The sequence below is a fragment of the Diaphorina citri genome, unplaced genomic scaffold (genome assembly GCF_000475195.1).
Source record: "Diaphorina citri unplaced genomic scaffold, Diaci psyllid genome assembly version 1.1 scaffold981, whole genome shotgun sequence".
NCBI lineage: Eukaryota > Metazoa > Arthropoda > Insecta > Hemiptera > Psyllidae > Diaphorina > Diaphorina citri.
In genome coordinates, this window is record NW_007378412.1 from 12672 (window position 1) to 36065 (window position 23394).

At 39.1% G+C, this 23394-nt stretch overlaps 3 protein-coding genes and 2 long non-coding RNA genes across 5 annotated transcripts in view; 1 reads left to right on the forward strand and 4 right to left on the reverse strand.

The window, feature by feature from the left end:
- The window catches only part of LOC103513518 (RNA-binding protein 45-like), a 23769-nt gene extending 12609 nt beyond the window's left edge, over positions 1-11160 (reverse strand). Inside the window, exons 1-5 of the mRNA XM_026826686.1 lie at positions 11138-11160; positions 10723-10960; positions 9631-9901; positions 8896-9016; positions 8372-8528 (exon numbers count right to left, since the gene is read on the reverse strand). Coding sequence (XP_026682487.1) covers positions 8372-8528; positions 8896-9016; positions 9631-9901; positions 10723-10960; positions 11138-11160 — 810 coding nt within the window. The remainder of the gene's footprint in view (positions 1-8371; positions 8529-8895; positions 9017-9630; positions 9902-10722; positions 10961-11137) is intronic.
- On the reverse strand, positions 1178-2847 carry LOC113469182 (RNA-binding protein 45-like). Its single transcript, XM_026826688.1, has 2 exons — positions 2404-2847; positions 1178-1311 (listed from the first exon to the last, which is right to left on the reverse strand). The coding sequence occupies exons 1-2, from the start codon at positions 2591-2593 to the stop codon at positions 1193-1195; spliced, it is 309 nt and encodes a 102-aa protein (XP_026682489.1). The 5' UTR covers positions 2594-2847; the 3' UTR covers positions 1178-1192.
- A 115-nt stretch (positions 11161-11275) lies between the features above and the next one.
- LOC113469181 (neuropeptide FF receptor 2-like) lies at positions 11276-13959 on the reverse strand. The gene is made up of 3 exons (XM_026826687.1): positions 13947-13959; positions 12724-12985; positions 11276-11615 (listed from the first exon to the last, which is right to left on the reverse strand). Exons 1-3 carry the CDS (start codon positions 13957-13959, stop codon positions 11276-11278), a joined length of 615 nt encoding a protein of 204 aa, XP_026682488.1.
- Positions 13960-16287: 2328 nt separating this feature from the next.
- On the reverse strand, positions 16288-17304 carry LOC113469184. Its single transcript, XR_003392680.1, has 2 exons — positions 17188-17304; positions 16288-16556 (listed from the first exon to the last, which is right to left on the reverse strand). It is a non-coding gene; the product is annotated as an uncharacterized LOC113469184 (long non-coding RNA).
- Positions 16555-17187, forward strand: LOC113469183. Its single transcript, XR_003392679.1, has 2 exons — positions 16555-16702; positions 16949-17187. It is a non-coding gene; the product is annotated as an uncharacterized LOC113469183 (long non-coding RNA).
- Positions 17305-23394: the final 6090 nt, after the last annotated feature.

Genomic DNA, 23394 nt, shown 5'->3' on the forward strand with positions numbered 1-23394 from the left:
AAAGTACCTACTTAATAGGTATAAGTATGTTTTCAAAAGTTTGTTTGAAAACACCCGTCTGCCAGACTGTTTGTTTGTTGACAGGTCTGTTTATTTTATTAATTTTTCAAGGTCAATAGAATGGAATATGTACAATATACCCTGTTTATACTGCCAGAATAAGACTGAAAAGTCCTTTTACTTCCGCAGTCTAAACAAGGTCTTATGTGTTTCGTACAGAATAAATTCAGCACTTATAAATAAATTTGCTTAATTTTTCAAGGCTCACCTGTGGAAAGTCCCGCCGATCTGAGCAGTGAAGTCGCCTGGGCCAGGGCTTTGGTCAGCGACTGCAACGCTCCCTTGCTATCCACCACGGACAGGGCCGCGTTACCTCCTAACGCCGAAGCGCCATTCCGTGGCAGCCCGTAGCTGAAGTCCGGTACCACCACCATGGGTATGCCGGGGGGATAGGCAAACCCGTGAAACTTGTCCCGGGCATAGGCTGCCGACTGAGGGGAGGTGTATTGAACAGAGATTTTCTGACCTCCACGGTAACCCTGAGAGGAAAAAGGGTGTGAGATTAGAGCAGTGCTTCTCAAAGTTGTCGTAACCGTGGCACACTTCCTTAAACTCCAATCTTTCCGCGGCAAAAAATAAAGTAAAAAAATCTCGCAGCACACGTAAGGCACACTAGAGTGCCGCGGCACACAGTTTGAGAAGCACTGTATTAGAGGATTATTAAATGAACGAACCAACAAACAAAGTTTTTTTTTCTTTAAATTTCTCCCTTTTCTTTCAAGAGGCAGTGTTCTTCCAAAGGTGTCTAATTTAAGAAGAACAGGTATTTCACCCTATGGAAGTATGGACCCATCTCTAGAAATGATCCGTTTCATGGCTGGAAGCTCTGAGTTAAAAATCGAGACCATAAGTGATAAAGTTATAACAAAACAAAAATTCCGAAACTTGAGTAACTTTCTTTTGATAAGAAATTTTGGACAGCCTAGTTAGCTTAGTTGGTAGTGCGTCTGCCTTGTAAGCGCTAGGCCGCGGGTTCGATTCCCGCCCGGGGCGGATTTTATCCTTGGATCAAATTTAATCAAAATTAGACCAATTATTCAGGGGATATAATGGACCAAACAGAAACAAACACAGTCAGTCCAGTGATAACAGCCAGGGAAATCTTCGAAACAAAATGTTGATTCCACAAGACTTACTTTGCTGCAATAAGGACTTTGATTGGTTTGCTGTGATTTGGCAGAAATTCTCCATTCATTTCTTCCACAGCTTTGGCTGCCTCCGATGTTTTGGAGAATCTTATGTAGGCCACTCCTGTTGATGGAAAAACAACAGTCACAATTAAGTAGGGTACTTGTGCAGAAGTCATGTCCGTGGAATATTGCTACCAAAGGAACTGGCACAAATGAGCAGTGACCAGTGTTATTATAGGGTTAGGTTAAACACAAGAAGGAGTTTTCACAATTAAAGCAGTGATTTGTGTTATTATAGGGTTAGGTTGAATACAAAAAGGAGCTTTTCTTTTCCACGGATGTGACTTCTGCATAATTACCAAAAGTACTTGTGCAGAAGTCATGTCCGTGGAATATTGCTACCAAAGGAACTGGCACAAATGAGCAGTGACCAGTGTTATTATAGGGTTAGGTTGAATACAAAAAGGAGCTTTTCTTTTCCACGGACGTGACTTCTGCATAATTACCTTAAGTAAGTAGTGTAGGAAACATTTCTAGGGTAATGGGCATATTAAGTAGGATAAGTTTTAAAGTAAATGGGTATGTTCTGAACGGATGGACTTGTTTAGGTTTCTTAGAGGACCTTGCTTTCTCTTTACCAAGTACCTACTTAAAGGAAGATTTAAATTGTGTTATGGAAACATTAAATACTTGTCAAAAATGTTGTTCTCTACTACCAAAGTATGTAATGTGAATTTTAGGAAAAGTGCTTGTTCAGAAGTCACATCTATCAAAAATTGCACATTTCTAGGGTAATGGGCATATTAAGTAGGATCTTAGTAAATGGGTATGTTCAGAACGGATGGATTTGTTTAGGTTTCTTTGAGGACCTTTGCTTTCTATTTACCAAGTACCTACTCAAAGGAAGATTTAAATTGTGTTATGGAAACATTAAATACTCGTCAAAAATGTTGTTCTCTACTACCAAAGTATGTAATGTGAATTTTAGGAAAAGTGCTTGTTCAGAAGTCACATCTATCAAAAATTGCTACAAAAGGAGCTGTCAAGATAGTCATGAATGAGCCAGTGTTATTATAGGGTTAGCTTAGAATGCTTAGATGTAAAAAAGCTTTCACAATTTGAGCAGTGACCAGAGTTATTATTATAGGGTTTGGTTAAACACAAAATGGATCTGTCTTCTTTGCTTCTGAATAGTTACCGAAAATAATCTCACCTTTACTCTCTCCGGTGTTTCTGTCCTTCACACATCGGATTTCCTGGATGTTCCCGAACGGGGAGAAGCCCTGACGTAGGTCATCCTCGGTGACATCCTTACCACACAATATGAACAGTCGGGAGTGAGGTGGTTCATCATTGTATTCACGAGAGCGATCATGGGTGTTGATTCTGTAGTTGCGATCCATGGTTGGACACTAGTAGAAGCAGATTAGTGGACACTGTTGGTGGACTGAATATGAAAGTTCAAATTAGGTTCAAACTTATTTGAGGATTGGGTAAAATTACAATTTACAATAAACACACACGGAATCAAATGATCACAGACTGAACTATTCCATAGATCCTAGGTTTAATAAAACGTTCGGGAAATGGGGAAATCTTGTCAATCCTCAATCCTGACTCCTGTATAATCCTGATTCTTAATTCAGGAAAATCTGGATCCTGGAATCTAGCTAGAGTGGATAATGGAAATTTATTTGCGCAAAGCCTGCAAAAATCATAGAGGGAATTTTTCCCACGCTCTCTGTGGGATTTTTCCCATTGCAATGAAAGTGCACCTTTTAAATACTACCAGTGTTGCCACTTCGAGCATAACTTGTGCTCTTTGATTATTGAAAATTTAATGAGCATAATTTTGTTGAAAATTTTGAATCGTCTTGCCTTTATTACCTTAAAAAAAAAAAAAAAAAAAAAAAAAAAAACTCAAACCATTATAATAAAGCACAAGTAGGTAAATAGGGTATATACCTACTTAATTTTCTGTTAGATAATAAATCACATATAAAAAAAGTTTATCAGGAGTAACTTACTGAAACTCGTAGGTCAGTAGAGTTCTGAAATTTCCAACAGAAAATCCCGACAAAACACTCTTGAAAACACCGGTTTACATATTTAAAACGATCATCTTACGAACTCAACCTATTAACTCGACGAAAAAACACTACAAGCGAACAGATAATTATCTTCCAAACACAACACGGATCATTCTGACTCTCAATAACTCGTTAACACGTGCCCCGGCTCTCGGTAGGGAGAAAAAAAATATGGAAATTTAGAAAGAAAACGAAAAAAAAAATTAAACACCTCCTATAAGCGACGAAAAAAACCGCCGCACGCTTCTTCCAGTATTTAGCGCGTCAGAAAAAAATATGATGTATGGGCAAACAAACGACGATTAGAACGGAGCGCGGAGCCCGCAGGGGGAGCAAAGAGTCCCGACGTATTTAGAAGTGTGCGAGTGACGAGATGCTACTGAGAAAACTAAGTGGTGATATAAAACACAAAACGAAAAACGGCAGCGGCAAAAGCGGGTCGAGACGGGGGGGGGGGGGGGGCGGCGCCGGCTTTATGGTTTTCTGGACAAAATTTGCACCACCATTTTCGTGTTCCTGGTAAAAAGACCTTTAATTTGATATATAGGTCGACCAGGTTTGGATAAGTCCTTCTATGGGGACAGACAGAGTGACGACACCGATACAATAGTCCGTCCCTTATACCTTTTTATTATTACTGTAATAATAAAGGAAGGACGGACTAAAAAGGAGGAGGGAGAAAAAGGATTGGGATTTCAAGGAGACCGAGATGAAGCGTGATTTGGAGAATAAAATGAGAAGGAGAAGGAGGAGGAGAAGGGGAAGAGGGAGAAAAAGGTCAAAAGCACCGGGCAAAACTCTAAACGCCAGGCTAACAATATGGTGGGTGAAGAAGACGAGGGTTACAAGTTACAACAGGGACAGATTACAGAAGAAGCAGAGAGGAAAGGAGGAGGAGGAGTAAAAGAAGAAGGAAGAGGAGGAGAAGGAGGAGGAGGAGGAATAGGAGGAGGAGGAACAGGAGGAGGAGGAATAGGAGGAGGAGGAGGAATAGGAGGAGGTTTACAGATGTGGAGAAGAGAGGAGAAGAAGAAGGAGACGAGGGTTGGAGAGGTGGAGAGGAGGAGGTTTAGGGGAGGTAGAAAGGGAGGGTGAGAAAAGGCGCAAACACATAAATCACCCCCTGGACGTATTTTCAAGTTCCACCCGCCAACGACATGTCAATCTTATACAAACCTTTCCACTTTTCACTCTCCCTCTTCTTATTCTCTTCCTTCTTCTCCTTTTTCTCTTCTTCTTTTTCTTCTACTCTTCCAATTCTTCCTCATCCCTTCTTCATGTTCTTGTCATGCTCCTTTTTACTTTCCTTATCCTATAGGAAGGAAAGTAATGTAATCGGGTCAAATTTTCGATGGTCAGTTTTTAGTGTCAAAACATGTTTTGAGGTCCCTAGAGCCTAAATCCAAAGTTTCAGCCATTGGTCCGTGTGTGTGTCTGTCCTGTCTGTCTGTAAACAAAATATCTCGAGAACGGTAAGAGCTAAAGACTTGAAATTTGGTGCGTAGCTGTCAATGTAACAAGGATGCGACACGAACACGGTTAAGACCGGTGCAACGGTTGGCGGCATTTTACCGCTTTTTGGCGGTTTTCGGTGTAATTTAACAATATCTCGGGAACGGTAGGTGTAAGCTAGAGACTTGAAATTTGGTATGTATATATTGTAGTTCACAAATGTGACAAGAATGTAACACAAAACTTTTGGTTAAGATAGGTGCTGCGGTTGGCGGTATTTTACCCGCTTTTTGGCGGTTTTCGACCGTTTTTTGACGGTTTTCAGCTATACTGACTAAACGGTTTGAGATATTGTGAAAGTTACTATAGAAGAACACCCAAATAAGCATCATTTAATACGATAAGGAAAGTTGTGTGATGTTCACACCAGATTTTTTTTTCTTCTCATTCTCTTTATCTTCTACCTATACAGGTTATTCAGATGAAAAAATCGTCTTTTTTTTTATCTGAACTATTGAAGACAGTCAACCCTTTACCTTGGTTTACGACGGAAAAACTATTTGACCAGTCTCTACAGTAAAAAAAAAAAAAAAACTAAAGGCTACAAGGTGAGTTGAACTCAGTTTAACCCTTTGGTTACCGAATTAAGATATGATTATATTCGGAGTCAGAATTTTTTAAATTCATCACCTTAGGAGTTATTGGCCGGCAAAGTTTGTGTAAGCAAAAGTTTTTTTTTTTTTTAAAATTTATTATGGTGAAACAAAAGTTTACATCTGCGTTCAAAGGGTTAAGTTTAACTCTTGGATTGGATGATTTTTCAAAATTTTCAGCCAATTAGATTATTTAACGAGAGAGTAGAGGCCCTCCGGCTAAAAAGTAGAGCTAGATGGGATTTCGGATCAAAAAATATTTTTTAATATTTTTGAACCAATATTCAGCGAGTCAGTAACAAATTCTAATCTATTCTGCAAATAGGAAGAAAAAAAACTTCAATTTCAGATTATTATGTATTAGTTTTTTGTCTGCTTAAAAGTCCGACCAAGCACAAAACATTCATCTCCGTAAAACATTCATCGACCAATAAGCAATCAACCATTTCCCTTGGGAGTTGTAAGAAAAAAGTAAATAATTCAAAAACGTAAAAAAAGGTAAATCCACAAAGCAATAAAAAAATATCAGTCTAAAAAAAAAATCAGTCTACAAAAAATAAAATGAAATAAATCCACCAAATATCAGGAAAAAACAAGCCACCCCCACATGGGGTGGGTTCAGATAACCCCTGTACTGGGGGGTGGAGGGTTGGGGGGTGCGTGTGGGAAGTTATCAGGTCAATCGAACTCTTCACAGCTTCCGTTTGTATTGGGGGGGAGGGGGAGAAAAACTTCACCACAACGCATTATCCCTGTTGTTTCGGATAAGATAAATCTGTACGTAGTTGTGGGACTAAATGTGGGTGGGAGACTGGGAGGGTGGGATAGGAGGGGAATTTTCTTTTTGCAAGCTTTTTACAAGCTTTTATTTTAACTTGAGAATTTCCGTTTGTATGCGTCAAATGTCAAACACAGCAACCATGTAAGTATGGATCAAATCTTGCGAGTAACTTTTGACAATTTTTACGTCCAGTAAAAATTGATTAATTTTTACGTCCAGTAAAAATTGATTTGAATTTTGATACACTCTTATCTAACTTGGATGGCAATAGCTTTTTACGAGAAGAATTTGTTTAATTTAACTTTAGTTCAAAATATTTTATCGAGTAGGGGGGGTAAAATATTATTATTATTTAAAGAACGTTTTTCGGACAAAAAAAAAAAAACATTGCCCCAAATGACCAGTTTGTTCAATTATTCAGATTCTACGGAGAAACATACGGAGTAGGTACTTTTACATCGTATAGGAGAAAACAGAAGGATTCAAAGGTTAGAGGTAGACAAATGGACAGGCATCAAGCAGAAATGAAAAGATACAGAAATACACAGACACACTCTCCTTACCTGGGCCGGATTAGCCCCCCGCGGGGCCCGGGGCAGTTTCAAAGGCGCGGGGCCCCCAGGACCTTCCCCCCTCCCTACTAGAAAACACTTCTATACCTGCCTAATTCATTTGTATCAATCATTACGTACGGACTACGAGTTTTGTTATTAAAATGTATTTTGCCGTTTCAGTTCATTGAAGTTTTAATGTTTGTGAGCACATCTTTCATGCACAATATCATACAACATTCTTTTTTTTTTTTTAGAAAAAACCCATAATATCTAGTGTAAGTCCTCAAAGCGTGGGACCCCCAAAAGCGCGGGGCCCGTGGCAGTCTGCCATTCTGCCTTATGGGTAATTCGGCCCTGCTCCTTACTTTCTTCTTAACATTTGCTCGTTTTCACTGTTCATCCCCAGAGAGATGTTAGGTAATGTGTATTACATGACATTTTCCTTTGTCTCCTCCTCCTCCTCCTCCTTCTTTCCATTATCCTTTTCTCCGTTTCACTAGTCCCCCTTTACTTTCTTCCTTTCGCTGGTCCTTCTTTTTGTCCCTTGGTCTCATTTATTTTCCACATGATGTGTAACTCTTCCTTTTCATCTCTCTTTCTCTCCTTCCTTTTCTGTTTAACTGTCTTTTTTCCTTCTTCTTCTTCTTCTTCTTCTTCTTCTTCTTCTCCATCTCTCTTTGAAAGTAAAATCGAAAAATCAAATCAAGAATAATAATAAACTGAATATTAAACAAATTAAGTAGGTACATAGGTACTCATTTTCTCTAATCACGATCGAATAAACTACGGGCTAAAAAAATCCCGGAGGGACGGACCCAGCTTGTTCTCTTTGTCTTCTTCCCTTCCATCTCCTTCTGGTGATACAGACTCTTTCTGTTCTTCTCAGAACCCTTATATTTTCTATACTAGCTTTTCATTTTGTAACGAGAAAAGGAGGGATGGAAGAGAGAGAGAGAAAGGGAGGAAGAAATAAAGAGAGAGAAGAGGGAGAGAGAGAGAAAAAAGAGGGAAGGAGAGAGAGAAAACATCATGACCGGACGTGATTTTTCCGATGAATTTCTCCCCTCCTCTTTCTCTCACACCATCCCTTTTTTCTGTCTCCCTCTTTCTATTTCCCCCCTCTTTTTTTTCCTCTTTTCTTCCTCCATTTTTCTCCCGCTCCTACGTTCTTTGCTTCTCTCTCTCTCTCTCTCTCCCTCTCCCTCCCTCTCTCTCTCTCTCCTGTTTCAATATCGACAATGTTATGTACACATCACCATCAACCATTCTGGAAATAAACTTTGTATGTTGGGTATTGCGTAACAATTGAACTTTGCTCTCTTTTGAAGAGGTTTGACAGAGGGAACTGTAACTGCTGAGGTCTTGTCGTCCCCAAAGCGAAGGGAGAAGACAGGATAGGAGAAAGAGAACCGTTACGAAAACGAACCTCGTTCAGGATATAAAATTCTTCATAGTCTGAATCAAGAAGTGACGTCATTAGGTACATATTTTTTCCAAGTCATTAGGCGTTTTTTTTTTTTTTTTTTTTTTTTTTTTTTTTTTTTTTTAATAGAGTCGAAAAAACTCCTTGCAGGCAATGTAATTTAAATGAGATGTTCCCACTACGCACGACACGATTTTTTCCCGGACGACAAGGAGAACGGGCTCTTACCTGAATTGCCTGGTCTGCACTGGAGGCATCAGCATAAGAAGCATATCCGCAGTTCTTGCCGGGCAATATGTACACGTCTATCAGGGAGCCAAATCTACCGAACACATCTTTGAGGGAGTAGAGAGGAGGTAAGCCGGGCTGACACACGATGAACAATCTGAGGAAACAAGGGAGTACAAGAGGAGTTAGTTTTTCCCCCAAGAGGTTTGATAGAGGGAACTGTACTTCCACAAGTAAGTAGGTAACTTGTTTGAGTTGCTTTGAAAGGGTCCGTCTTAAGAATAATAAATTAAACTCAAAAAGGAGACATTTTCCGTCACCAAATAGCGAGAGTTGAGGTAAAACCGGCATGCAACCTTTAAATGATTGCGCTAGAACCAAATGGCAGTCTCCAAAACAAAAACAAAAAAAAAAGTCAGTCTGCTGCTGATCTAACGAGGATGATGACAGACACCGAAAAAGGAAAAGAAGAAGGAAAAAAGGGGGATCTTGTGTAAAGGGATTTTGAAATACGATTTACTTACCGTTTCGCCACTTCTGAGTTGGAGGGAGCCAAAGGTTTGACCGAGGGTAATTTAACACTGCAGAATGAATCATCCCCAGCATTGGATCCATTCAGATCCGAAACACCCAAGTCTAGACCATCTGATAGAACAGGGAAACAAATATTAAATTAAGTAGGGATCATAGGAAAAGTTTAATGATCACTATTAGCTCACATATCAAGTTTCTTCCACCAAGACACTTAATTTTGTATTAAAAAGTACCTACTTAATAGGTATAAGTATGTTTTCAAAGGTTTGTTTGAAAACACCCGTCTGCCAGACTGTTTGTTTGTTGACAGGTCTGTTTATTTTATTAATTTTTCAAGGTCAATAGAATGGAATATGTACAATATACCCTGTTTATACTGCCAGAATAAGACTGAAAAGTCCTTTTACTTCCGCAGTCTAAACAAGGTCTTATGTGTTTCGTACAGAATAAATTCAGCACTTATAAATAAATTTGCTTCATTTTACCTGTGGAAAGTCCCGCGGATCTGAGCAGTGAAGTCGCCTGGGCCAGGGCTTTGGTCAGCGACTGCAACGCTCCCTTGCTATCCACCACGGACAGGGCCGCGTTACAGGGCAACACTTGACAGTTGTTTTGACGTTACAATCTTGAGCGAGAGATCAGAGGAGGTCTGGTGTTTCGTATGTGTTTCGCACAGAATAAATTCAGCACTTATAAATAAATTTGCTTAATTTTTCAAGGCTCACCTGTGGAAAGTCCCGCCGATCTGAGCAGTGAAGTCGCCTGGGCCAGGGCTTTGGTCAGCGACTGCAACGCTCCCTTGCTATCCACCACGGACAGGGCCGCGTTACCTCCTAACGCCGAAGCGCCATTCCGTGGCAGCCCGTAGCTGAAGTCCGGTACCACCACCATGGGTATGCCGGGGGGATAGGCAAACCCGTGAAACTTGTCCCGGGCATAGGCTGCCGACTGAGGGGAGGTGTATTGAACAGAGATTTTCTGACCTCCACGGTAACCCTGAGAGGAAAAAGGGTGTGAGATTAGAGCAGTGCTTCTCAAAGTTGTCGTAACCGTGGCACACTTCCTTAAACTCCAATCTTTCCGCGGCAAAAAATAAAGAAAAAAAATCTCGCAGCACACGTAAGGCACACTAGAGTGCCGCGGCACACAGTTTGAGAAACACTGTATTAGAGGATTATTAAATGAACGAACCAACAAACAAAGTCCCATCCAGCCTTCCACAGGATTCCTTCACTGGATGATGACCGGGATTCCGTTGAGAACCTATTTGAATTCCTAAAATATATTAATGTTTACAACCTAATCTAATAAAGAAGCCAGCGCGAATGACCTTGTAGTTAAAGCGCTTTACCAAAAAAAAAAAGTTTTTTTTTCTTTAATTTTCTCCCTTTTCTTTCAAGAGGCAGTGTTCTTCCAAAGGTGTCTAATTTAAGAAGAACAGGTATTTCACTCTATGGAAGTATGGAGCCATCTCCAGGAATGATCCGTTTCATGGCTGGAAGCTCTGAGTTAAAAATCGAGACCATAAGTGATAAAGTTATAACAAAACAAAAATTCCGAAACTTGAGTAACTTTCTTTTGATAAGAAATTTTGTCGTGGTATTGAGGTTCCTCTACATACACATATGTAAGATAAAAACAACTTGGACAAAATTTTGCATTTTGAATCACTTACCACTCTACTGTCAGGTATAGGATGAATCACATCCAGTCCTGGCACTATTCCAAACAACCCATATATCGTGGTATTGAGGTTCCTCTACATACACATAAGATAAAAACAACTTGGACAACATTTTGCATTTTGAATCACTTACCACTCTACTGTCAGGTATAGGATGAATCACATCCAGTCCTGGCACTATTCCAAACAACCCATATAGTAAGTCACTAGTCAGACTCATACAACAAGTGACCATCAGCTTGGTGAAGCCTTCGGGGTTGGGGTAGTTGTTGATGACATCACCAGGACCCACTTGAACTGAAGAGGCATCGAATCCTTGCCCTCCGTAAGACCTGGACAGAAGAGGTTTACTACTTAAGGCGCGTTTCGCACTGAGGTAACACGTCGCAAGTAGCAAGTCGCAAGATGCTACTGCTTACGTCCTGAATCTTGTTCAAAGAAAAACTGTCATGAAAGAGATCTGACAAGTATACCTATCTAAAATTGTGTGGCTGGACACATACTTAATGGCGGCCACTGACTCTCAGAGAGGCCCGGGTTTGTCAGACGTTCTGACGATCTGAGCGTGCATGACTGGAATAAGAAACGACCCGAAGAATAAGAATGACTGGAATAAGAAACGAACAGATCTGAACCAAATCCACCCGTGACAAACCAAATCCACCCGTGACAAACTCACCTCTTCTTTACAGCATCTTCTCAATCCCGGCCCGTGAAAAACTCGACCGCGACGTTGCCAGTGACGTCGTGAGCGTACTAAAGCGTCGATCACTACTAAAACTAGTCGTCGCTGTAGTAGTCGTCGTCCGACAACTATTCGACCTCTCGTTCATCAGAATAATGGAATTATTCAGATAGAACGTCGGATTTTGTCGTCGACCGGTCCGGCTGGTGCCTTCGTCCTGGTTTCGGCGTCGTTCTTCCTCTTCAGCCTCTTTGCGAGCGTTCTGTTGGACGACTTGCTGGTAGAAGATGGAGTTACGCTTGAGGAACCGCTTGCTGGGCTTCTCCTGGATGTTGAACAGGCTGGGAACAAAGACGGGGGTGGATGGTGGTTATGGAAAAGTGGCTAATAAGGCTCACACGGGTAATAAATTGGTACATAAACAAATAAACATAATAGATTCCAAAGAGATGATTTTTTTTTTTACTCAACTAAATAGGCTGTACAGTCTACTGCTGGAGTAAAGGGACTTTTCAGTCCTATGCGAGCAGTATACATAATTAAGTTAAGGGCTAAGCACTATTATTCTGTGAGGATTGGAAATTCTGAAAGGAAAATCCGACTAAGCTTACACTCGTATTTATGAACAAGTATGATCGTTCTTAGATCAGTCTCAAGTCAAAATTGACCAATCAAATGCCTTGAGACTATGCTTAGCAGGAAAAGTGGCTAAGAAGGCTCACATGGGTAATAAATTCGTACATAATGGATTCCAAAGAGATGATTTTTTTTACTCAACTAAATAGGCAGTTACCGCTAATAGCATTGATAGAGCGCCACAGACGAGGAGAAAAGGTCTGCCACTATATAAACAAGTACCCTTGCCTTACACTTACACTCTTGCTTTTCATCTCTTCTGTCCACCTTGGTCACGCTGGCTTGGTAATCAGGAACGGGAAGGCGCGGATTCAATCCCAGGTCAAGTATGGAATTTTTTCCTCTTTTTTTTTTGAGAATTTGAACACAATAGTAGATGTACAGTCTACTGCTGGAGTAAAGGGACTTTTTAGTCCTATTCGAGCAGTATACATAATTAAGCTAAGGACTAAGCACTGTTATTCTGTGAGGATTGGACATTCTGAGAGGAAAATCCGACTAAGCTTACACTCGTATTTATGAACAAGAATGATCGTTCTTAGATCAGTCTCAAGTCAAAATTGACCAATCAAATGCCTTGAGACTATGCTTGGCACGAACTTAAGAGCCAGCATTTTGTTCATAAATATGGGTGTGAACGTTTATCCCGATCTCACCTGTAAAACACGGTCTTGAACTCGCGTCGAAAGTTAGTATTGAGCCACCCGTACAAGAACGGATTGGTAATAGTTGACGTCATGGCAATACAATGGGAGATGATGTAGTACTTGTAGATGTCGTGAATGGAGTTGAAAGGTTTTTCCCCCATCTCACCTGTAAAACACGGTCTTGAACTCGCGTCGAAAATTAGTATTGAGCCACCCATACAAGAACGGATTGGTAATAGTTGACGTCATGGCAATACAATGGGAGATGATGTAGTACTTGTAGATGTCGTGAATGGAGTTGAAAGCGTAGGGAAGGTACTGAATGAACAGCGTGAAGAGCGTGAACGGAGCCCAGCTGAGAAGGTAAACGAAGGCGATGCAGGACAGGATGAGCATTGTGCGACGGTTCCGCCGAACTTCGCGCCGAGCTGAAAAAAGAGGAAGTAAAAAGAATGACTTATAATAAAATTTTATTACTTTTCTTATCCTATAGTATTTTCTAAGAGGTTGGACAGAGGGAACTGTAAACTGCTGAGGTCTTATCGTCCCGAAAATCCCGAAATCGAAGAAAAAGAAAACAGGATAGGAGAAAACCATCCGTTCCGAGAACGAATATTATCCCTTCAGGATAAAATTCTCCCTGGACGGTAATCGAACCCGCGGCCTAGCGTTTGCAAGGCAGACGTGCTACCTGCAACCAAGCTAACTATTAGGCTGGGGAGAATATAACTTTTTACTTTCCTTATCCCATACTTATAGGAAGGAAAGTAATGTAATCGGGTCAAATTTTCGATGGTCAGTTTTTAGTGCCAAAACACGTTTTGAGGTCCCTATTAGAGCCTAAATCCAAAGTTTCAGCCATTGGTCCGTGTGTGTGTCTGTCTGTCTATCCTTCTGTCTGTCTGTAAACAAAATATCTATTAAACAAAATAAACAAAATATTAGTGTAACATATACATTCATAAATTGATAGATTCTGACGTAACTTTGTGAAGATTCATCTTGAAAAGAAGAACACAAATAACTTTTACTCTTCACAGTTGGGGGAGGGGTTTTTTATTGTTTATTCAAACAGACATGTTTCGCCATAGAGGTCAGTGTTAGTAACATTCCGTCCAAATACAAGTGCGCTGACACAATCCAAAATGTGCAGAACCAGGGCAAATCTGTATCCTCAAGGGGTCCTCAAAGTGTCTGGAGGACAGGTTTAACAATGAGTTGGGCCCAAAATTCAATGAGAAAATTTAATCAAAACATTTTTGCCAAATTTTATCAAAATTAGACAAACTGTTTGAGCGTTGAAATTAGACAAACTGTTTGAGTGTTATGAAAAGATAAATAAACAATTATTTACAGACAAATGAAATACAAAATATTGCCAATTCTCACATTGTTCTTTCATGATCAATGCCCAGAGTTCTATTTAATAGTGTGATCCTAGGAAATTGCTGTGTCTGATACTTTGTCATAGCATATGTGACTTCACCTTAAGTAAGGCCGGTGTTTATTGAATGGACCATGAATGGAAGTTCAGTTGTGATGTTATAATACTCAAGTAATGCAGTGACTTTAAAAGTGAAAGTTCAGTTGACTACAGCAGTAAAGACGAGCAGGCTTATGTAATCCTCTGACATAATAGGGATGGGTAAACTTTCAGGAGCACATGCCTGTGGCCCGTTCCTGAGGACAGCTGAGTAACTTTGTGCTTCGTATTTTCACCTTACAGTTACAGCAACTGTTATTTAAAGGTTTTGTAACATTTAGGTTTATTCTTCTGTAATATTACCTACCTACATCATGAAAATTTCAAAGTGCGAAGATTTTAGCTATGTAAATTCCCCTTGGGGATTTTTTTTATATACAATGTGGGGAAGGATTTTTTCTAGGATCGACACAACTTCTACCAAATGCAAACCTCGATGCCTACTTTAGAGGGTTTCCCCCTCATACTTTTTTTTCTACTTAGCGTAATATTTCGCTCTTTATTTACTACCCACACTAGACTAATATAAAAGACTATAGTTTTTACAATAAAGTTTGATCCAATTGTGTAATACCCACACTAGACTAACATAAAAGATCAACCGAAGTTACCGAAGTGGTTAGTGCTGTGGACTTTGAATCCAAAGGTTGATTTTTTGAGTCCAAGTCAAGTCTTAACAATTAGCAAAGTTTATTGATCGGGGAATGACATTTTTGACAAATATTACCCAAGTACTTAAGTAGGTACTTCATGCTGCACAAATAAATTCCTTATTTCCTCCTCTTTAGTCTAGACCAGCCATTCTTAACCTATGGTCCGTGGACCACTAGTGGTCCGCGAGAAAGTTTCAGGTGGTCCGCGAGAGTTGAGTAAGGAAAAAGTCTTGCGAAGTTTTTAGCTATGTAAATTCCCCTTGGGGATTTTTTTTTTATATATAGAATGTGAGGAAGGATTTTTTCTAGGACCGACACAACTTCTACCAAATGCAAACCTCAATGCCCACTTTAGAGGGTTTCCCCCTCATACTTTTTTTTTCTACTTAGCGTAATATTTCGCTCTTTATTTACTACCCACACTAGACTAAAATAAAAGATCAACCGAAGTGTTTTAGTGGTTAGTGCTGTGGACTTTGAATCTGAAGGTTGATTTTTTGAGTCCAAGTCAAGTCTTTATTGATCGGGGAATGACATTTTTGACAAATATTACCCAAGTACTTAGGTACTTCATGCTGCACAAATAAATTCCTTATTTCCTCCTTTTTAGTCTAGACTCAATAGTAAAAGTACCCCTAGAGTTCCTCTTATTCGCTGGAGACATTTAAAAAAATAAAGAAAATAAAAACTAGAGATTAACTGTCTTGTGAACTCTAGTAGGTACCTCTAGCTAATTTATTCAATTTATTGTTAGGTATGAATTCACAATATTCACATGTAAACCAGTCTGTAGGTAGCAAGTAGGTATCGGAATAAAATACCAGTGGAATCAGAGTTGAATGCCTTGACTGTTTTCTCTGTTCACATTTTGTATTTGCATTGAATAAAACTATGAAACGAGTTAAACTAGTAATAACAGATAACAGGGTGTTCTAGATTTCATTTCTGATAATATATCATGTATCTGTGTTTATTCTTATTTTGTGTTACACCCTGTAACCCTGTATACGACCCGACGTTGTGGGTTGTATCAAGACACTTGCCAAATTTGTAATTACTTACGTCTTGTCAGCCCGTTTAGCTTGGAAGGTAGCGCGTCTGCCTTGTAAGCGCTAGGTCGCGGTTTCGATTTCCGCCCGGGGTGGATTTTTAATAAGGATCGTTCTCGGAACGGCTGGCTTTCTCCTATGCTGTCTTCCGTCTCTCTTCGCTTTCAGGACGATAAGACCCTCTATCAAACCTAAAAAAAAAAAAAAATCTCTGGTACTCTAATATATATAAATAAATAATAAAAAAAATCTCTGGCACTTTAGTCGATTTTAGTTATGCTGTGAATATTTTTCTTGTTCCAGACGGAGTACGAACCCAATCCTTCTTCTCTCCTACAGTACTTCTGCTCTTTTCAATTTTTGAACGGTAATAGGTACCTCAGTAGGAAAAAAATTCCTTTGTTAAAATTATTACAAAGAGCATAAATTTTTACCTCGTTACCATCGAGCATGAACTAATTTCAGTTATGCTCTTATGCTTTCAGACTATTTTTGGCAACACTGTATATCAAATTTCAGACGTAAACAAAAATTTGTGATAATCATTTTTCTTTTCTTGCTTCCTTCTTTTTTGTGTCTTATCATATCAACTTTTCTGTGAAGTAATGAAGTTCTTCTCTTTTCTGACTTTGCTCTTTAGATCAGGATCCATCTAAAGATCAAGACCGATCTTAAAAACCGAAGGTCCACGATCCAAGTGCCAACTTCCTTTTTGGTATGGTGAAACAGTGCAAAGTTTAGCAAGACCCAGGAGCCTGGGACCACTGATTTGTTATCAGACTTATCAGTTATCATTACCACTGATACCTAATACCTATTGGACTTGTTCTCGGGTTCAGTTTTCCTCAAGGTTTATCAAAGTGCCAACACTTTTTCACTGTGCCTAGAAGTGCCAAATTACATTGAACTTTGTATCCAAAAGCAGAGGAAAGCTCTTTTCTTGCCATGAGTCATCGAGAGGTTTTTTAAAGAGCCCAAGGAAGTTATTTGAGGCTAGACTATCCAAGGGGTATTCTGAACTCAGTGTTTTCATTTGTGGTCCTCAATAATTATCCAGTTCTAAATTCATGATTTTATAGTAGTTTCATTTTCGTTAAAGTTATTACCTACACAAGTTAACTTCAGCACAAGTTTCTCAACAATACACCATGTCACTGTCAAGTTTCATACAATGTTTGACATCCCCAAAATTATTCCGGCCGAGAGGTTTTTTAAAGTGCCCAAGGAAGTTATTTGAGGCTAGATTATCCAAGGGGTATTCTGAACTCAGCGTTTTCATTTGTGGTCCTCAATAATTATCCAGTTTTAAATTCATGATTTTATAGTAGTTTCATTTTCGTTAAAGTTATTACTCAAGTTAACTTCAGCACAAGTTTCTCAACAATACACCATGTCACTGTCAAGTTTCATACAATGTTTGACATCCCCAAAATTATTCCGGTTACCTATTGGACTTGTTCTCGGGTTCAGTTTACCTCAAGGTTTATCAAAGTGCCAACACTTTTTCACTGTGCCTAGAAGTGCCAAATTACATTGAACTTTGTATCCAAAAGCAGAGGAAATAGTGGTCACTGCACTTGCCTTGCATGCGGGAGACCGGGGTTTGATTCCCGGCAGAGTCAAGAAATTTGTATCATGCAAATGATTGATTCCATTTTTGCTTGGTTTTGAACTCTTTCTTTTTTTTTATTCTTTATTTTAAGACATGAAATTATATTAAATTTCTTTTTATCTTTTAAAAATTTCTGTGTTTTACAGCCAAGTAGGTAACAATACTTAAGTACTTACTTAGGTATCTGCTAATGTGTGTATTTTCAACTGAAGAAATTATGCAATTATGCAAATGATTAATTACTTAGGGAAGTCAGTGGGCACCATTGGCCCATAGGTCATATTTGTGTACAGTAACTGTCTCCCTAGTTAATAGACATTTCCTTAATTTTGCATTCTGTAACCTCTGACTTTTTTAACTGACTCATTGTTCAATACTGTCATATTAGTCATTATAATTACCTATCATTTAATTTATCATGTTGTTGGCTCCCATGGTGTAGTGGTCACTAATATCTATGTACTTATCTGCTAATGTGTGTATTTTCAAATGAAGAAATTATGCAATTATGCAAATGATTAATTACTTAGGGCAGTCAGTGGGCACCATTGGCCCATAGGTCATATTTGTGTACAGTAACTCTATCCCTAGGTAATAGACATTTCCTTAATTTTGCATTCTGTAACCTCTGACTTTTTTAACTGACTCATTGTTCAATACTGTCATATTAGTCATTATAATTACCTATCATTTAATTTATCATGTTGTTGGCTCCCATGGTGGTCACTGCACTTGCCTTGCATGCGGGAGACCGGGGTTTGATTCCCGGCAGAGTCAAGAAATTTGTATCATGCAAATGATTGATTCTGTGACTGGCTGTTACAGGGCCCACTCAGCCTCGTGAGGAAAATGAGTAGCTATGACATATAAATGTGCATAGCGACCGGTGCCAGCATGGTAGGTACCTAAACATTGGATTTTAGGATTATTGAGATATTGGGAAAATCCTACAATGCTGCAGTGCATGAGTACCAAAGTTGTGGCATAATAACACAAAGAAACTGCATTTATTTATTTATTTTTATTAATTTAATTTATCATGTCCCATCATATCTACTTACCTTCTTACCAGCAGATACTTATTTTATATGATTGTATATTTCATTGATTATTTGTCCTTGGTATAAACTTGGGCAACAAGATTTTAGATTAGAGACCTGTACCGTTTTTATTTTTACTTATTTAATTTATCATGTCCCATCATATCTACTTACCTTCTTACCAGCAGATAAGTACTTATTTTATATGATTGTATATTTCATTGATTATTTGTCCTTGGTATAAACTTGGGCAACAAGATTTTAGATTAGAGACCTGTACCTACATACCTACTCTAGTGTTTATAAAAATGATGAAAATAAATAGGTATGGAAAACAGGTCTCCTAAACCAGGAAGGGTGAATCCAAATAGGTAGGTAACTAGTATAATTTGCTTAGAATCATTTTGAGGTGTAGAACTCAGAAAAAGGATTCCCAAGGGGTCCTCAAAGTGTCTGGAGGACAGGTATAACAATGAGTTGGGCCCAAAATTCAATGAGAAAATTTAATCAAAACATTTTTGCCAAATTTTATCAAAATGTTTGAGTGTTGAAATTAGACAAACTGTTTGAGCGTTATGAAAAGATAAATAAACAATTATTTACTGACAAATGAAATACAAAATATTGAATTAAAACTCAATTCTCACATTGTTCTTTCAGTGATGCCCAGAGTTCTATTTAATATTGTGATCCTAGGAAATTGCTGTGTCTCATACTTTGTCATAGCATATGTGACTTCACCTTAAGTACTTAAGGCCGGTGATTATTGACAGCTCAACCATGAATGGAAGTTCAGTTGTGATGTTATAATACTCAAGTAATGCAGTGACTTTAAAAGTGAAAGTTCAGTTGACTACAGCAGTAAAGACGAGCAGGCTTATGTAATCCTCTGACATAATAGGGATGGGTAAACTTTCAGGAGCACATGCCTGTGGCCCGTTCCTGAGGACAGCTGAGTAACTTTGTGCTTCGTATTTTCACCTTACAGTTACAGCAACTGTTATTTAAAGGTTTTGTAACATTTAGGTTTATTCTTCTGTAATATTACCTACCAGCACAAGTTTAGCTCAAAGCAATATTAGGACTAGTGTAACCGCTTAGTAATTTGTGGCGGTATTCATTTCCGACCACAGATTTTTGAAGTAAAACTCGGGAGAAAAAAACGTGCTATCATCAACATTCGTATTTTTAAGCCCGTATGGCCGAAGTTACAAGTACCACTACCGCTTGCTGCCTAGTACTTTGTGGTTTTCTGGGCTTGAAAAACGTATTTTCTGTTGAAATTTGCCACTTATTTAAAAAATGCACGCTATTAAGCTCAAAAGTAATAAAGAAGTAAAATACAATAATAGAATTCAACGTAATGCAATAACATGGGAGAAAAGATGAGATTAAAATGCCGAAAAACCATGAACCTCTATTTCGTGTTAATATAGACTTAGCGACAATACTTCAAAGACATGCAGGAGTCCATGAGATGTACATCATTCAGTGAATTGAAGAGTGTGGCGAACAACAGAAATGAGTGGCTTACTAGAGATTAACTGTCTTGTGAACTCTAGTAGGTACCTAGCTAATTTATTCAATTTATTGTTAGGTATGAATTCACAATATTCACATGTAAACCAGTCTGTAGGTAGCAAGTAGGTATCGGAATAAAATACCAGTGGAATCAGAGTTGAATGCCTTGACTGTTTTCTCTGTTCACATTTTGTATTTGCATTGAATAAAACTGTGAAACTAGTAAAACTAGTAATAAGATATAACAGGCTGTTCTAGATTTCATTTCTGATAATATATCGTGTATCTGTGTTTATTCTTGTTTTGTGTTACACCCTGTATACGACGCGACGTTGTGGGTTGTATCAAGACACTTGCCAAATTTGTAATTACTTACGTCTTGCCAGCCTGGTTAGGTAGCGCGTCTGCCTTGTAAGCGCTAGGTCGCGGGTTCGATTTCCGCGCGGGGTGGATGTTTATACAGATAAGGATCGTTCTCGTAACGGCTGGCTTTCTCCTATGCTGTCTTCCTTATCTCTTCGCTTTCGGGACGATAAGATCTGTGGCACTTTGGTCGATTTTAATTTGTGAATATTTTTTTCTTGTTTCAGACGGAATACGAACCCAATAGTTTGGAAAAAGTGGGAGATCAGCTTCTGACCTCGGTGAGTATTCTACATAATTATTTGCCGATCCTGGTTTCTGTGGGCTTGAATCTTTTTTATACAAAGGTAAGTAGGTAATCTACCCCGAAAGTACCTGGGAATAATTGAGGTAATACATAGAAATGGCACCAAGTACTGAGATTAAAGATACCTACTGAGATCCAAGTTGCTTTTTTACTTTCCTTATCCTATAGGAAGGAAAGTAATGTAATCGGGTCAAATTTTCGATGGTCAGTTTTTAGTGCCAAAACACAGACTTAGCGGCGCTTCGAACTTTTGACGTTCGCCCGCCTCTTTGCACTCCTGATGCTTCAAGTTTAAGCTGAGTCCACACATCGTCGACGGCCGTCGGTGAATCTATGTTGTCGAGGCAGTGTGGACGGTTTCAGTCGACATCGATCGACGACCATTGAATATAAAGTAATAAAGAAGTAAACTACAATAATAGAATTCTATGTAATGCAATAAAATGGGAGAAAAGATGAGATAGGACTCATTGACTGATTCTATTCTATTACAGGAGTATTGACAATTACACCTCCACAACTTGTATAGTTCCCCCCATGAAGAGTTTTACCGAGATCATCCTATCCCCCCTGAGCGTAGCCAGCTATATTGCCATTCACACGTTTGGAATTCGGTTCATTTATCCAGGCTCCATGACAGTTCTCAACTGGATGATGGGTAAGAAGGTTCGGGGTTCGATCCCCGCGAATTGTGAATTAATTTCCCCCGTGGTAGAAGATCACTCTAAAACTAAATTAACATCAAAAATACTCTGCGCCAGCCTAGTTAGCTTGGTTGGTAGCGCGTCTGCCTTGTATGACCGCGGGTTCGATTCCCGGGGTGGATTTTATCCCCAACAGATTAAAGCCGATGGCCCTACTTATACCAATCGAACCTCTTCAGAAAAATAATAATAATAGTGCTTATTTATACTGCTCGAATAGGACTGAAAAGTCCCTTTACTCCAGCAGTAGGCTACTACTATTATTGTGGTTGGACTGTATGTTTGTAGACCGGAGAAACAAGTAAGGTTCATCTTTTTCAAAGGACAGCTTAAGTGATTAGTTGATGACGTGAAATTAGACACAGATATGGCATTATTAAGTCATTAATTAATAGTTCATGAACAGCTTGAACAGCTCCTTTTCCCACTCAAGTGGCATCGAAAATTTCAATCAACCTTTTCCAAGCGGCTCGGTTTTGGGTGTGACTGACTTTCAATTTCTTCTCTTTCAATGTAAGTAGGTTGAGAAGAGAAAGAGGTTTTCAGAGATTTTCCTCTAAATGAAAATCGATGGTAGTAAAAAAAAGACCTCTATGTTCATTGAACCACTAATATACTGTTCACTACTCCCCGACTTAACCTATAGGCTCGATTTGTACAGTAGCATATCTTACATATCATTCAGATGAGTATAGTAGCATACCCTACATATCATTCAGACAAGTAGCATGTTGTTCAGACAACATGAATCGTCACTATTTCCACACCGTCATTCGATCTAATCACTTCATTCGATGAAATCAACATGCATCCCATGATGCAGAATGTACAGTATTTATCTCAGCCAGGGCCGGATTAGCCCCCCGCGGGGCCCGGGGCAGTCTGCCATTCTGCCTTATGGGTAATCCGGCCCTGATCTCAGTATATTCAAAGTCATGCTACTCCACCGATACTCCATAGGGAATTCATAGTACTTCACACTCCTCAGTCGGCGAAAATCACACCATGTATCCTAGGAAGTTTTCTCTCACCAATATTACCATGTGCGTACCGTATCTTGGGAAGTTTGCTATCAGCACTATTAAGACATTTCACACTTTGAGAGTTCCATTGAGTCCATTGTTCTTGAACTTTCGCTTAATTTTAAGACAATTTCACATCACTTTTGTCTCCATTGACTTTCGTTCAGTTCGTTCGGCAGTATAGTGGTCGCTTTCCATTTCAATTTCAACAGGAAGTGCAGTTTTGACTGTCTCTCTTTGTGTTGGGTTTCTCTTGTTGTGACATCTTTTGTTGCGTTCTCGGTAGTTTGATTGTAGTGTTTCAGTATTTCATTATAATGAGAGAATCTCTCAGTGAATGATGAAGATTAACCACGGGCAATATTTAGTCAGTAGGGTACCTGGTTGCATTGTCATTTTGTGTTTTGTGTAATGGTTTTAATTGCGAATTATTGTTATTATAACTAAGTGCTGCGAAATCATTGCCTCAGTGAAAATTTGTAGAAAAACTTCGAAATCAAGAGTAATTTTATTTCATGGGTAATGGTTCGATTCCCGCACAACTGGCGAACTTTCTCGTTAACAGATGAGGTTTGTTCTCGGAACGGCTGGCTTTCTCCTAGCCTGTCCTCTCTTCAATTTCGGGACAAGACCTCTTTTGTTACATTTCCCTCTATGAAACCTCTTGAAATATAAATAAAACTGTAATGTTAGTCAGCTCACATGGCGTAGTGGTCACTGCACTCGCCTTGCACGCGGGAGACCCGGGTTCGATTCCCGGCGGGGTCAAGAAATTTATTGGATATCATGTGTACGTATAACGTATAGTACTTACAAGTAAATTAACCCTTGTGTGTCTAATATTTCAGACAAGGTGATATCTCCACCAACAGAGGCAATGATCTCCTAGTGGAGGTGTTGAAATCTCGCTATCCTGCTCTGTTTCACAATGAAACACGTCAGGCCCTGTGGACATACCTGAGCTACACAGGGAGACACCAAAGTAAGTAAAGACAATGTCTTATGACTTATTAAATGTATTTTAAATGTCTTCATATATTTTTCTTTTACTATGAATGTGCTAAATATTTACAGAATACATTT

Excerpts from the sequence above, each read along its gene's own strand:
- LOC113469182 (XM_026826688.1), bottom strand. The coding sequence starts at position 2,593 with ATGGATCGCAACTACAGAATCAACACCCATGATCGCTCTCGTGAATAC. Across the intron at positions 1,312-2,403 it reads AAACACCGGAGAGAGTAAAG|GAGTGGCCTACATAAGATTC; the intron begins GTGAGATTATTT and ends TTCCATCAACAG.
- LOC113469181 (XM_026826687.1), bottom strand. Across the intron at positions 11,616-12,723 it reads TTCAAGACCGTGTTTTACAG|CCTGTTCAACATCCAGGAGA; the intron begins GTGAGATGGGGG and ends CTTTGTTCCCAG.